The sequence below is a fragment of the Caretta caretta genome, chromosome 27 (assembly GCF_965140235.1).
Source record: "Caretta caretta isolate rCarCar2 chromosome 27, rCarCar1.hap1, whole genome shotgun sequence".
Taxonomy (NCBI): Eukaryota; Metazoa; Chordata; order Testudines; family Cheloniidae; genus Caretta; species Caretta caretta.
Window position 1 is genome coordinate 9,661,006 of NC_134232.1, and position 12,449 is coordinate 9,673,454.

At 46.3% G+C, this 12,449-nt stretch overlaps 1 protein-coding gene and 1 long non-coding RNA gene across 2 annotated transcripts in view; one reads left to right on the forward strand and one right to left on the reverse strand.

Annotated features, from left to right (window-relative positions):
- Positions 1–2,672: 2,672 nt before the first annotated feature.
- NXPH3 (neurexophilin 3) lies at positions 2,673–7,208 on the reverse strand. The gene is made up of 2 exons (XM_048830175.2): positions 7,067–7,208; positions 2,673–5,686 (listed from the first exon to the last, which is right to left on the reverse strand). Exons 1-2 carry the CDS (start codon positions 7,121–7,123, stop codon positions 4,958–4,960), a joined length of 786 nt encoding a protein of 261 aa, XP_048686132.1. The 5' UTR covers positions 7,124–7,208; the 3' UTR covers positions 2,673–4,957.
- A 24-nt stretch (positions 7,209–7,232) lies between these two features.
- Positions 7,233–12,449, forward strand: part of LOC125626876 (uncharacterized) — a 45,182-nt gene continuing 39,965 nt past the window's right edge. Inside the window, exon 1 of the long non-coding RNA XR_012666181.1 lies at positions 7,233–7,664. This is a non-coding gene — a long non-coding RNA (uncharacterized LOC125626876). The remainder of the gene's footprint in view (positions 7,665–12,449) is intronic.

Consider the following 12,449-nt stretch of genomic DNA (forward strand, 5'->3'; position numbering starts at 1 on the left):
AGCTACCCACAGTGCAACGCTCCGGAAGTCGACTCTAGCCTCGGTACTGTGGAAGCGCTCCGCCGAGTTAATGCACTTAATGCACTTAGAGCATTTTCTGTGGGGACACACACACTCAAATATATAAAACCGATTTCTAAAAAACCGACTTCTATAAATTCGACCTTATTCCGTAGTGTAGACATACCCTAAGTCTCCTCTTTTCCAAGCTGAAAAGTCCTAGCCTCTTTAATCTCTCTTCATATGGGACCCGTTCCAAACCCCTAATCATTTTAGTTGCTCTTCTCTGAATCTTTTCTAATGCCAGTATAACTTTTCTGAGATGAGGAGACCACATCTGTATGCAGCATTCAAGATGTGGGCGTACCATGGATTTATATAATAATTATATATACTTTCGGGCTTTTTTTTTTCTGCAGCCATCAGGGCTAGAAACTTTTTGGTTTTTTAATTGAAAGTTGAGATTCTTAGACAATAAAATGACTCCAGTAGCCAGAGTTGTGCCAAAAAAAAACCCAAATACTGCAAGACTGATGATAAAATTACAACAACTGGCAACACATCAACTTTAGGATTATAAAAAGAAGTTGTATCCCATTAACTATGACGCTTGTGGCAAAAAAGCTTTACTTACAAATTAATACTAATAATTCCTTCTCATTCAAAATCTTGGCATCTGGCTGGAATATTTGTAGAACATTTATTGAAGAGTCTTGAGGACATTATGGGCTATAATAGGAGCCTTGGTGTTTCAAGGGATTCCATATTTTCGTTAAGCTTCAGAGTCTGCCATCCTTACGTTGAAATGGGCCTTTCTTTGCGACTAGTCCCATTGTAATCAATTTGACCAGCATTTCTCAACCTTTTTGGTACTAGGGACCGGCTTGCTGCCTTCCTAAACTGTGTTGGGGACATCTCTGGGACCGGTGTTGGTCCACAGACCAGTTGTTGGGAAACACTGAATTAGACCACTCAGAGTAAGGAACTACGGTAAATATGACTTAGGGTTGCATAATCAGTCCCTTAATGTCAAGTAAATATCCCATTTAACATATCCAAAACTAGCAGTGGCAGAGCTGAGTGTGGTGACTTGAGAGGAAAGACCAAAAAAATTAAAAATGTGTCATTGATCAGATGATGGCAAGGGAAAGCTACGTCTACAAGTATGTAAAGGGTCTAAATGCCCCCCAATAAAGGAGATGGATTTAGGGTTTGGTTTAGGCAGGTACCCTGGGATGTAATTAGGAGTAATGAGATGAGAAACTAAACAAAGGAACGTTTAGGCTGAATGTAGGGATGGGGAAGACGTACTAACTATTCAAGTGTAAAATAGTCTCGTAAGGGAAATGGTGGAAGCCCCATCATCTGAACCACTGAAAATGGACAGGATAGAACCAGAGAATTTACAGTGCACAGAAGAAGCCCTCAGTGGCAGGGGGAATAGAGAAGAAGCCCTCAGTGGCAGGGGGAATAGAGAAAATGACAACACTATAGGTGGTCTCCATCTCCAATTCCTGTGATTCTGTAGACCCTTTTCATCAGCGAAAAGTATCATGTCGCTGTTCTGTAATAACTACATTTGATTTGTTTCTCAGTAGCTTCTGATTTTCCTGATTCTTCTTGTCCTTGGAGCAGTGGCCAGCTGGCTTCTTTCTCCCCTGGAGTTCTGACCGTGTTGACTGTTGAAAAAATGAGTTATGTTAATAGCAGGGCAAGGGTGGTTGACTTTGGCATGGGGCAATTCATTGTGGGAGGCTGAGTTTCTGAACAAGCTAAAGCAAAGGTTGAGATGCATCTTTGAGACTCATTAAAACAATTAGAAGGATTTGGTGGGGAAGGAAGAGACTCCATTAGCCAACTGGGAATTCCATACTGGAGATGGAGGAAATCACTGCCATGTACTGTGTGGTTCTACATCTCAGCCAATAGCAGATGCAATCGAGAGCTGTTCTTTCTCCTGAGACATAGATATCAGCTTCCACTCCCATTGAGTTACTCTGCATGGTGGGAGTCTGTTTATAAACAGAGATGGATGATTAACTGCAAAAATGTTTCATAAATATTGCTATGAATTTTTTTAATGAACTCCCCCTGTCATGGATGCATGACTTTTGGTTTTGCTTTCCACAGATGTTCCTGGAACTGACTCTTTATTGTTCGCATTTGCAGTAATAATAGTGTCTTTCAAGTGTATGTACTCATGGGAAAATAACTTACACTTGCTTTTTGTATGCATTTGCAGCAGATATTCCATCATGAGTGCTAGACTCATCTCATCTGGGAACAAGAACAATATTGTGTGGCCAATCTCCACTTCATAGCGCAGCTTGAAGAGTAAGCCACAGAGCAAACCAAATTAATTACAAAATAGAGCTCAATAAATTCAAGGAAATCTCCATGTATTCTCAGACATTTCCTTGAACATAAGGTGAATAAATTGTTACAAAGGGTCTCATTCGGATCTAGTTGGAACAAAGAGGGGTGAGCCACATAGTTGATAGAATGTGTATCTAGCTTGTGTGTTTTACCTTCTTTTGTTTGCCGTTTAGTTTAGTGAAATTCTCTTTTGAACATCTTGTGTTGCTTGGTTAGTTGGGAGGAGATGATTCTAATCTAGAATAATAGACGGTGCTGGTCTCCTAGTAACCACCAACTGCCCGATTGCTTTCTAAAATACTGCATCCCGTATAGCCTGGCTGTCTGTTTTTGATGCTCTGAAAATTAAAATTTTCAGAAATATCTCCAAGTGAGCAACTTTTGTGTATTTTTTTTCCTCTTACGGTGGGAGGGAAGGGGTTAACAGATTTTTCTTTATTTCTTTTCAAAGGAAGCATGAAATCTTCTGGGGATGTACCTCAGCTTGTTCCCCGAGAGATGAAAGCAATCATTTCAAAATATCAGATATTATGACTGTTTGTTTTTTGTGTTGGTTTTTACAACTGAACTTTCAAGGTATTTTGTGCTCTGGTTTGTGAAGAGTAAAAATTCTTTGGTTATTCAACTAAAGCAAATTTTTTTAATTTTTTTTTTTTTGAGTGATGTAGTCTGGCTGGATTCTCTGTGTTACTCTGTAAATGTTCAGATACATATAATAGAGCCTCGCTGACTTTCTGTAATAACCAGAAGATCCATCGTGAATTAGCAACCAGGTAAAGAAACATTTAAAAATAAAAGCAAAACAGCACCACACTGGATAACAAAACCTACTTTAACTGTCAGTCAGTTTCAATGCATAATACAGTAGTAAATGTACTTGGATAGGAGTTTACTGATGTGATAAAGTCTTTGTAATGTGAGACCTTGGCACAGTGTGGGGGTGGGACAGGACAGAATGGAGTGCTCGCTGGGTCTGTGCGTTCTGTGCGTCAAGGTGAACTTTGTGTGGTTTTAATGTATGGGGAAAGGCAGAGAGATTTGAGGCTATGAAGCCCCATTTAGAAACTCAGAAGCCACACATCCACTGCAGAGTTTCAACCCCATACTGTGCTTGATTTAAAATGCTAAAGGTCACACATTCAAGTCCTGCAGGCTAATAAAAATGTATCCAATGCTCAGATGATAGAAAAATGAGTGTAGGGGAAGAACCTGAACAGAATAGTATATATGGGCAGTGGGGTTGGGAGAGGGCATGCTAGGAGAATGGATCGTGCATTTTGCATTTCTCATTCATAACTGTGAAGATTTTGTTTTTTAGCCAGGGAAGAGACTCTTTAAAAGACCAGATGGTTCTCAGTGAAAACACTTACCCTGCCCTCTTAGCACTGGGGAAACTTTATTCTCCATTTCAAGGACAAGATTTTTTTTTTTAAATAAATTAAATGATATAGGCAGCACTTGACTTCTCTCTCTCTCTCTCTCTCTCTCACACACACACACACACACACACACACACACCCCACCCCCACCCCCCGCTCTTTTCACCAAAATAATAATACAGAAGCTACGTAGTGTATAGGTCTGAGATGCTATGGAGCTCAGTGACGGGTGGAAGAGATCTGCTGGAGATAGACCAATAATGGAGAGCAGGAAGAATGTGGGGTGCTGACATGACTGAGAATGCAGATACAAGGGGAGAACAGGAGTGATGTGGGTCATGGATTTGATGAAGGGAAATTTGTGAATCCTATATACTGTGTCAGCGATTTTGACTGAGTTGACCAGGCTTTCTTTATCTGTCAATCCACAGGGCTGAGATTCTGTAAAAACTCCAGCTGTCAGGAGTGCCTAAGTCTGAAAACCCCCCAGGGAGGAGAGATGACACTTCATCTGGAAACTTGTCATCCCCAGACAATCTAATTTCCCTTCTTGGTTACTGCCTAGTTGTGGCAGAGGATCCTCCAAACATTTCTACTTCTGAGCTTTTAGCTCTTAGTCTCTGGAGGCACCTGCACTCCCAAATACAGATTGTACACATAAGACCCAATAGTCAACTCCAGCTCATACTTTGGTAGAGTTCTAAGTACATGGTTACCCACTGATGTCAAACAGCCATCTTTAATACACTAGCATGAGTCCCCTTTAATATCCTCATCTCCAGCGAGACCTCTTACTCTAGAGCCAGGCCACAGTTTGTTTGGTTTTTAAAGCATGTGTCTGAAGATCCCTTGACCCAATGTCCAGGCCTTCATTTCTTGGCCACGTGACCTAGGTCCAGGCAAATATTCTTATGTTGAGAAACCCAAATCCTGATGTTGATTTCTGTACTTCATGTCCAGGCGTCTTCTACATAGCCCAGTCTCTAAAGACCACAGCTCTGGGTCAGGTTTAGAAACGCCAGTACCCTGAGTCTAGAATTCCTTTCTTCAATGCTTAGGCTTTTAGGGAAAATCAGTACTCCTTCCTTTTCTGTCCTGCATCAGAACTCTGGTTTCTAGAGACCCCTGCACTCTGCTTCAGCTTACAAAACCGTTTCCCCAGGACATGGGTCTCTGGGCTATCCTGAGATGGAAGAGGTCTATTATCCAGAGGGGTAATAAGGTACATCACTGTGGTAGTTATAGTCAGGACACACCTTCTGCACTAGCCTGTAGTCTATGCTGTAGAAGGTGATGTAGATGCAAATGACTTTGAAGGGTTTGGAACAGACCCAGGAGACATGACTCTGGGTGTGCTCATAGTAGCAGGTTTTGGAAGGGTCGTAAGTACAGAGTGTGGTTTTCTTGGCACGATCCACTTTCTCATAATCCACCCGGCAGTTGAAGATCTTGGATTCTTTGGCCTCAATGAAGATCTGCTGCTCCAGGTCAAACTCCACTGTCTTGGTGGGAGGGACGAGGCTGACGGAGATAGTCCCCTGTCCAGTGGAGTTGTGCCGGAAGAAGACATTAACGGTACCGTTACCATGATCAACGACCTTCCCAGTGATCAAGAGGTTCAGTTTTACTGTCTTGATGTTGGAATAAAAATCACCCCAGCCAAAAATTTTCTTAAACTTTCCTGTGTTTGCCACGGGTTCTCTGCGTCCTCGAGAGTGTGGCCCCTGGTCCAGCTCAGACAGGTTGTCCAGGACTTCCCAGAACTCTTGTGAACTAGAGACCAACTCTAGGTGAGTCAAATTCTGCAGTGGGGTTTGAGTTAGTAGAGACTTCGGGGAGAGGTGCTCCCTCTTCTTCTGCAGTTGAGATTTGTCTTGAATTTCATTTTCACCTTGCGCAGCATCCTCCCCTTGTTCCTGTCCACAGATCACCTGAACAGGACAAGAGGTGAGAATAACATGTATTTTCTTCCTCCTGCTGTTCTTGTACTCTACCCTCTTTCCACTTACCTCTAGACATGTCATCACAAGTCTCCCCTCTTTCTCCTTCTTGGTTTGCTGATCCCCTTTCTCTTACATGCTTCTTTTTTCTCTGAATAACCTTGTCAGTCCATCTAACTTATTCTCTCTCTCCACTCATCCTTCCTTTCTGCCCTGAGTAACTCTCTTTCTTCCCCGTGAGACGCTGGGATTTTGTGTGCCCTTTTGCTTGGCGGGAAACCTAATCCCTCCGACTTTCCAAAAATGTCAGCTGAGGTCAATTCCCTGGGATCTCTGCTTAAAGCTGGTGGAGAGGGGCGTAGAAGAGATGGGCAAGGGATTGGGTTAGTGCTGGCTGGATGTAATGGACTAACACCAATCACTGTTTTAAGAATGCTGGTCTTATAGCCTTTCCTCAGTTACCGAGATTTCCCCCTCCTCCCTCCCCCACCACCCCTATGGTTCAGTTGACTATAGCCCCATCCCCTGGCCCTGCTGTGGCAGTCAGGCAGTGGGTGAGAGGGAAAGACAGAAGCAGGGTCAGCTGTGGACAGGCAGTGACAGAGCCAGTCCTTGGCAAGGTCCAGTTCTGAAGCCGGGGGGGGGGCAGTGCCTCTTCCCCCCCCCCCCCCAACCCCCTGCAAGGTCTGGTACCAGCTCAGCCCTAGGCTGGCTCTCTGCCCCGGCCCGCGGAGCGCTCTCGCCGGTGGGAGGGGAGGGCAACATCTGGCCGGGAGGCAGGTGAGAGATGCAGATGTCAGGTTGCCGTGGTGATTTCAGCCACACCGCTCGGTGCGTGTCCGCCGGGGGAGACGGGAGGGCTGGCTGGGACCCTGCGGGCTTTCCGCGCTCACCTGGCGGAGGAGGATGCCCGGGATGGGGGGAGCCACCTAGGGTCAGCGCCCTGTGCCGCCCCCCCCCCCAGCGGGCAGGCAGGGGGGGACAACGGGGCACGCTCCCACGGGGGAAAGGTGCCCTCCGCCCTCTTCAACTCGCCCTCGCCCCCTCGGGCTGGGGGACGGGGAGGGGGGGGAATTGGTCACACGAGTCCTTGAACTCCCCACACTTTGGGGGAGCTGCCTCCTTTCCTTTCCCCACAGCCCCCTCCCCATCAGCCAGATTCCCTCCCCCCTTCCACGCACCCACCCACTCCAATACCAGCTGCACCGTCACACAAGTTGTTTTTTTTGGGGGGGGGGGGGGGGTTAAAGGCTTCTTGCAAATGCCTCCTTATACTTTTAAAGAGTCTCTCTCCCCCTCCCTCCCATCCCTTTTCCCCAGCCGGCCCCCGGGAGCTTCCCCCTGCCCGCCCCCCCCCCCCCCATCACTCACCAGCAGGGAGATGCTCCCCTGGACCAGGAAGAGCAGGCAGGAGCCAGACAGCTGCATTTTCAGCCGGCGCCTGGAAGTGAAGGGAGGCGGGGAGGTGTGGGTCCTCTTATAAGCGGGGCTCCTGGCTCCTACGGCCCCCCAATCCCATGATCGGTCTGGCAACTCCCCTCCAGATCTCGCTGCTGGGCAGAGGCAGGCGCCAGCGGCCGCCCCTTACACCTGCTGCTGCCGCTGGCTCCCTCCATGTGACGATCTCTCCACCCCCCCCAACCCACCCGCCCCCCCCCCCGGGGCACTGTTCGCCCCCTCCCACCGGCAGGTACCGGCAGTACCTCCAGGCTTAACCCTTCCCTGCCTGCGCCGCCGCTGGACGCTCCAGAGGGCAGGGTTCCTGGCAGGCTTGGGGGGCTCAATGTGGGGAATGCTCCCAAATATGACTTGAGACCAGGCGTCCCTATCGGTGCCTGAAACATCTGGGCGGGGGGGGGGGGGGACACACGAGAATCAGGACCAGGAAAGATCTTTGTGCGCCTGAGCTCCCCCAGGCACTATGAGATCAACAGGCCAATGCTGAACAAAGGAGGATGAACTGTGAAAGGTAAGGAAGCCAATGAAAGTTTGGGGAAAGCAAACCCAGGACAACGGATTGTCCTCCAAGCCAGGATTTTATCTTTAGGCTCTGTACTTGGAGGAACTGGTCTCCCATTGCCCTGCTGCCCTGACTTCCAACCTTTTGAGTCCTAGGCCCACATAACAGGAAACAAAGTTTGGGGCACCCCTGGGGGAAGGGTAGTCAAGACCTGGCTGGGACCTATTTCATGAATTCAATGATCACCGTTAGAACCGGTGGGGAATTTTTTCAACCAAAATGTGTTTCATCTGCAAACGGGGATTCACAGAAATGGACACTGTTCAGGAAAAAAGGTTGGTTTTGGGTGAATGATTAGGCTTGGGGGGAAAGTATCAGTTATTCAAATGTTTTGACATTTTCATAATGACTTTTTGTTTAGAGGTTTAAGCTAATTACAGTAAAAGCAGGTTATTTGTTTAGGTTGTTGGTTCATGAAATTTTTTGAGCTTTATTTCTCTGTCCCATTCAGGATGGTGAAAAAACATTTGACATTTTTGCAGGACAGGAAACCTGTCCCCTTTGGGGAGGGGTAGTTGTGTTGTTTAGAAGCTATTTGACTCATTCAGGGGAGATTCTATAGGAATGGAAAGAGGGGAAATGTAAACAGTGCTTAAATAATAAGAAATCAACCTTCCTCTAAAATCACTGGTTCTTGAATCGCCACTGCTTTGTGCAGCCACTTGCAGTGTGGATATAAAATGCAGTCATTCTGATTTCTGAGGTATTTTAAACTCCCCTTGCATACAGGTGTAAGTGACTTATTTAGGTGTATGGAAGTGCAGAACTGGGCCCAATATAATTGTTCCTTGTCACTATTTCTTGCACAAGAGCGGATAAAGTCGGGGAGGGAAGAGATTTGAAAAAATAAGCGTGGAATAAATTCAGAGAGATGATCTCCAGGTGAATAGTCCAGGAATGGAACCTGTATTCTTCTAAGAGACTTGAGAAGCAGTGCGGTCCAGTGCCTTGCCCATTGGGCTGAGAGTCTGGAGATCTGTTCCCAGCTGTGTCACTGACTTATTGTGTGACCTTGAGGCAGTCACTTCCCCCTCTGTTTTCCCTGCCACCCCTTTGGGTGTCTTGACTATTTATAAACTCCTCAGGGCGGGGTGTCTCTCTTTTATGTGTACGTACAGCGCCTAGCCTTGATTTCAGGCACTACCATAATACTACCACTAGTGAATATATTGCCTATGAAAGCCCTGGTCCTGTACTATCAAAGTCCAATGAGAGCTTTGCCATTGTCTTCAATGTGCATAGGATCAGGTCCAAAGTAGGCATCTATTCAACTTGTCATTTAGCTTGTCAATTGTTCATAACATATGAAGTGCTCTAAGATAAAGCTAGGAGAGCTTAGTTTACCATATCTTCCAATGTCCAGAAACCTTGAAAGAACAGTAGTTAACTTTTGTGGTGTTTTTGTTTAGTTGACCTGGCCACTGGAGGTTCACAAGACTTTATGTATTTTGAATTTCAGCTGTAAGCCCTGCTGATCACTGACTGGCTTGGAAAACACCACAGGAAATCAGCATAGTGAATAACCTACCCCAATGCACAATCATAACTTTGACCCCTCCTCTTTCCATTTTTTGTCGTAATTTTAGCTCTGGCCTGATCTCCTCTCCCTCCTGTGTCTGAAACTCACAAGAGGCAAGGAACTGAAGAAATGTAACTTAATTCCCCCAAAGCCACTTTATTTGTATTTATATTATCCCAAAATTAAAGCAGCCATCCCAGACTCTGACCCTCTTTAAAAATATAGAATTCCCCAGTAAAATAAACAGCCCCCACTGATTGCTTCCAGCCACAACTAAGAGAGAAAACGGAGCAGTGTTTTAAATCAGTAGCTCTAGGTGGTATCATTATGCTCATTTCACAGATGAGGAAACTGAGGCACAGAAAGGGGGGGAAATGTCTTGCCCAAGGTTACTGCGGCAGGGCAGTGGCAGAGCCAACAATAGAACTCAGATCTCCTGAGTCCCAATCTAGTGCTTTAGCTACTAAACCACAGTGTCTCCCACAATAATCCCACCAGAAATATCTCTCTCTCCCTCTGCATCCTCACTAATCTCCCTCCTCCTCATGAACCAGGTAGAAAAGATGAGCCTCGCAGCACATCCTGAAGGTTAACAAACTATGGCTCAAGGAGGGCGAATTCTAAAGGTATTGGCAGGGGTACTTGTGGAAAATGCCCTGCCAGCAGCCCCATCTTTATACCAATGGGGCCCCAGCTCAGGTGCTGCCTTGTGGCAATGTGACACAGGAAGAGAGGCTGTCTCTCCAAAGGTAGGTCTCAGGCCCTTTGGGGCCAGGGGCAATCAAAAAGGACAAAGATCTGGCATAATTTTTAGCAGATGCTGAGTTAGTCATGCATTCAGAGTGCTCTTTCTGCTGCTTGTGTGGGGATATATAACCTTGTGGGTTTTTAAACCTTAAATGAAGGTGAATAAATAAGGGACATTTTAATCTCACCTTGATGCCTAGGGAGTTTCACTGGGGATTGAGTCATCCTGTCATCGATGTTTAGTTAGGGTGACAACTTGTCATGGAAGCTTAATGCCCCATGTTATGGTTTTGGTGTTGAGTTTACAGACAGTGTTGAGATTTTCTTTTGGAGGAAGGAGGTGGGCAAGAGCACCCTCTAAACTGAAAGGGGAGGGAGGAATTGTGTTGGATGATCCTAGTAGATATAACCAGGAGCAGTGGGACCCAACCAAGGATGAATCCTGGGGGAAATCTTCCTAGCAAAGATTAAACTGCAGAATACTCATCCAAGAGAAATGGTGGAAGTGTGACATTTAAAACCTCATTGGACAGAGCATTTGTGAATGATCCTGTCCTCGCCCCTGAGTGGGTGGATTATATGTCCTCATGGCTTGCATGTCTCTAACCACTATGATTCATATGGAGAATTTTTGCTCTTTCCTCGGTGGGAGTCCGTGGAGAGGGGAGGTGGAGGACGTTGAGAGTGTCCCCTGGCAAGCAGGAAGAGCTGGTGCAATGTTACATCCCGAATCATTTCACCCGTTGTGTTTGCAGAGTTGCAGTGTAGAGGCATTCGCTTTTCAGAAGCGCTGGTTGAGCAGGGCTCAGGACCAGTTTGTCTAATCCAGAGCTGCAGAGCCACCTGGTGGGTGGTCCAGAGGCTTTCGGGAATTAGTCCTGATGGATTCCTCTAATGTGGCCAGTTCTAGTGGCAACCCACTCCTTCCTCGTCTAGAGAAAGATACTCCTTCCCTTTTCCTGCTGAATTCATTTCACACCATGGGGCCTTGAGCCTCCTCACAGGGGACATTTTAAAAATGGACAGAGGTGTAGAAGTTGGAGAAGGAAAAGCACTCTTAGGAGAGGTAGCTTGTCCAGTGGGAGGGGTGCTGGCCTGGGATTTTGGAGACCTAGGTTTCATTCTCAGCTTTACCACTGACCTGTGTGACAGTGGGGAGGTCACTTCCCCACTCTGTGCTTCTGTTTTCCCCTCTCTGTCTTGTCTATTTCAACTGTCAGCTCTTTGGGCCAGGGACCATCTCTGACTATCAGGGGGGTAGCCGTGTTAGTCTGTATCCACAAAACTAACAAGGAGTCCAGTGGCACCTTAAAGACTAACAGATTTATTTGAGCATAAGCTTTTGTGGGTAAAAACTCCTTGTCATCTCTTACGATGTGTTTGTACAGTACCTAGCACTGTGTGTGCTACTGTCATGCAAATCATAATCATCCAGTCCGTGTCCCTGGAGCTGGTGCAGGATCTCTCCCCACACCGTGTTTCTAGTATTTTGTGCAGTCTGGGTTTACAAGCAATTGGATATTTCTTGTGGGACATTCTGACATTGCTTAGGCCAGGATTCACTGAAGCCTGGCCTGTAGGAGAGTGGTTGGTTGATTACTAGTGGGCGTGTTGAAAAACTCCAGTGTTTCCTATTCTCTGCTCAAAATAATGTCTCCGCTCTTGCAAAGCCTGGCTTGTGGTTGGAGGCCCTTTCCTGTGGGGTGTAATAAAAATGGGTCGTGGGTGAGGGATCGCAGCAACAGTGCCAGTTCTGGGTAGCGAAGAGATGATGGCGAATGAAGTGTTTGTGACCACGGTACCAGTGGCAGCTGGATGACGGAGGGATGTCAGTTGCAATGGATTATTTTTTAATGTGTTGATCCTTGCAGAACTTTCCGGCCATGGGTTCCCTTTGCTGGGTTTATGCTGCCCTCTAGTGGATCTCTTTTGTTTGGGAAAAACTTTTCCACTCAATGCATCCGATGAAGTGAGCTGGAGCTCACGAAAGCTTATGCTCAAATAAATTTCTTAGTCTCTAAGGTGCCACAAGTACTCCTTTTCTTTTTGCGAATACAGACTAACACGGCTGCTACTCTGAAACCTTTTACCAAAACAGGTTTCAGAGTAGCAGCCGTGTTAGTCCGTATCCGCAGAAAGTAAAGGAGGACATGTGGCACCTTAGAGACTAAATAAATTTGTTAGTCTCTAAGGTGCCACACGTCCTCCTTTTCTTTTTACCAAAACAAAACGCATGGAGGTGCTATGGGAGACTGGAGTGAGGGCTTGCAATGGGTGGAAGGAGCTACCTTGGGGAAATAGTGGAGAGCAAATTAGACAGTCAATTGGGGTAATGTATTGTCTTTTCTGTCGGCACAATATTAGTATGAGGAAACCACGCGGACACAGTTGGGACCCAGATAACTGTATTTATTAACGCTATACAAACATACACGGCCTGCCTACGTATACACAGTACTGCTCTGCTA

Bases quoted from the DNA above. Each gene is read 5' to 3' on its own strand.
- NXPH3 (XM_048830175.2), bottom strand. From the start codon at position 7,123: ATGCAGCTGTCTGGCTCCTGCCTGCTCTTCCTGGTCCAGGGGAGCATC. The intron at 5,687-7,066 runs GTGAGTGATGGG...TGTCCTGTTCAG, and splicing joins AGGGGAGCATCTCCCTGCTG to GTGATCTGTGGACAGGAACA.